Genomic DNA, 1,292 nt, shown 5'->3' with positions numbered 1-1,292 from the left:
TACTTATTTTGAAACATATAAAGCTCCATTATTCAGATATTACTGTCTTCAATGGTCAAATGATTCATAAATGCATTAACTAAACTGACTTAGTTCATCATTATAAAAAAAAAAATTTAAGAAATAATACAGAAGAAGAAATGTATCATTTGCGATATTTCCTACAAGAACGCCTATTGTGACCCTTAGCCCCACAACCACCGCATGAGTTTATATTCTTCTTTCCAAACATATCCCGGCCTGATTTTCTATGATCCTTCTTTGCAGGTCTTCCTGGAAGTCTTTTGAATTTTGGAGGCAGTACTATTTCATCAAGTATGCTCTCTGGAATTATCCAGTCATCGCTGTGTAGCAACGGGTAGATTGGAACATCATATGTCTTCAAAACAGTTTTTGGTTTAAAAAAATCAGAACAGTATGGCCCCTTGTCAAAATTCTTTTTCTCCAACACCACACAAGCATGTGCATATGGTATCTCATTTATTTGAAAAGAATTACATGAACACTTTTTTTCCTTGATGCAAACAATGAAGTGCTTTTGTTTGTCGTCTACCGTATACACATATTCTATATCTAGTACAACCTGACATAAAAATAAAAAATTAAACGTACTGATACAAAAAGATGAATTTCATATTCCATGATATGTTATAAGCACACCAATATTTTTGAAAAAAAAATAACTTATGCAATAAAAATACATATTCAGAGTACATTTATACAGAGCAGCCAAATACATATGCAGTTGCTAATAATTTTCACTACAACAAAATTCATCTGCAAAATACATATTATGTATTTAAATATTCATATTTTTTATGTTGTATATCTTTTCATTAATTTACAACTTCATGGAAAGTATTTTCATATTTATGTTTCCATAATTATAATTTCAACAAATCTAAAAGGTCATACCGTCATACGGATACACAAAGCCTCATTCTCACTGAGTATGTCATTAAATTTTTCAATAAGTGTTGTGAAGGTATATGAATCCTCCTGCCTATTTGCACAATTCCATTTTGCAAACAGTAATCGAACTTCCTCAAGAAAGTCATAAATTGACAGTTCTCTAGCTGATACAAGCACTCCATTTATTGACTCCGCAATGTTTAAAGTTAAAGTCCATTCTCGGTAAACTGTTGCATAAGACCTAGCCCACTTTTCGTAACCCGCCAATTCTAAATATTTCTTCACCCTAATATCAGTTGCCTCAACTTTTTCTATTAACATGTGGAATTCTGACTTTGAATATGATTTGGCCATTGTATAAAAGATCTCCGACAATGCAT

At 31.7% G+C, this 1,292-nt stretch overlaps 1 protein-coding gene across 1 annotated transcript; it reads right to left on the bottom strand.

Annotated features, from left to right (window-relative positions):
- Positions 1-201: 201 nt before the first annotated feature.
- On the bottom strand, positions 202-1,266 carry LOC107853605 (the record flags this gene model as incomplete). The annotated part of the gene is made up of 2 exons (XM_047403704.1): positions 916-1,266; positions 202-583 (listed from the first exon to the last, which is right to left on the bottom strand). Coding segments are annotated over exons 1-2 (733 nt in total), but the record flags the coding sequence as incomplete, so codon positions are not given.
- Between the last annotated feature and the right edge of the window lie 26 nt (positions 1,267-1,292).

This window comes from Capsicum annuum, unplaced genomic scaffold (assembly GCF_002878395.1).
Source record: "Capsicum annuum cultivar UCD-10X-F1 unplaced genomic scaffold, UCD10Xv1.1 ctg47156, whole genome shotgun sequence".
Taxonomy (NCBI): Eukaryota; Viridiplantae; Streptophyta; class Magnoliopsida; order Solanales; family Solanaceae; genus Capsicum; species Capsicum annuum.
This window is presented reverse-complemented; position numbering and strand designations above follow the sequence as displayed.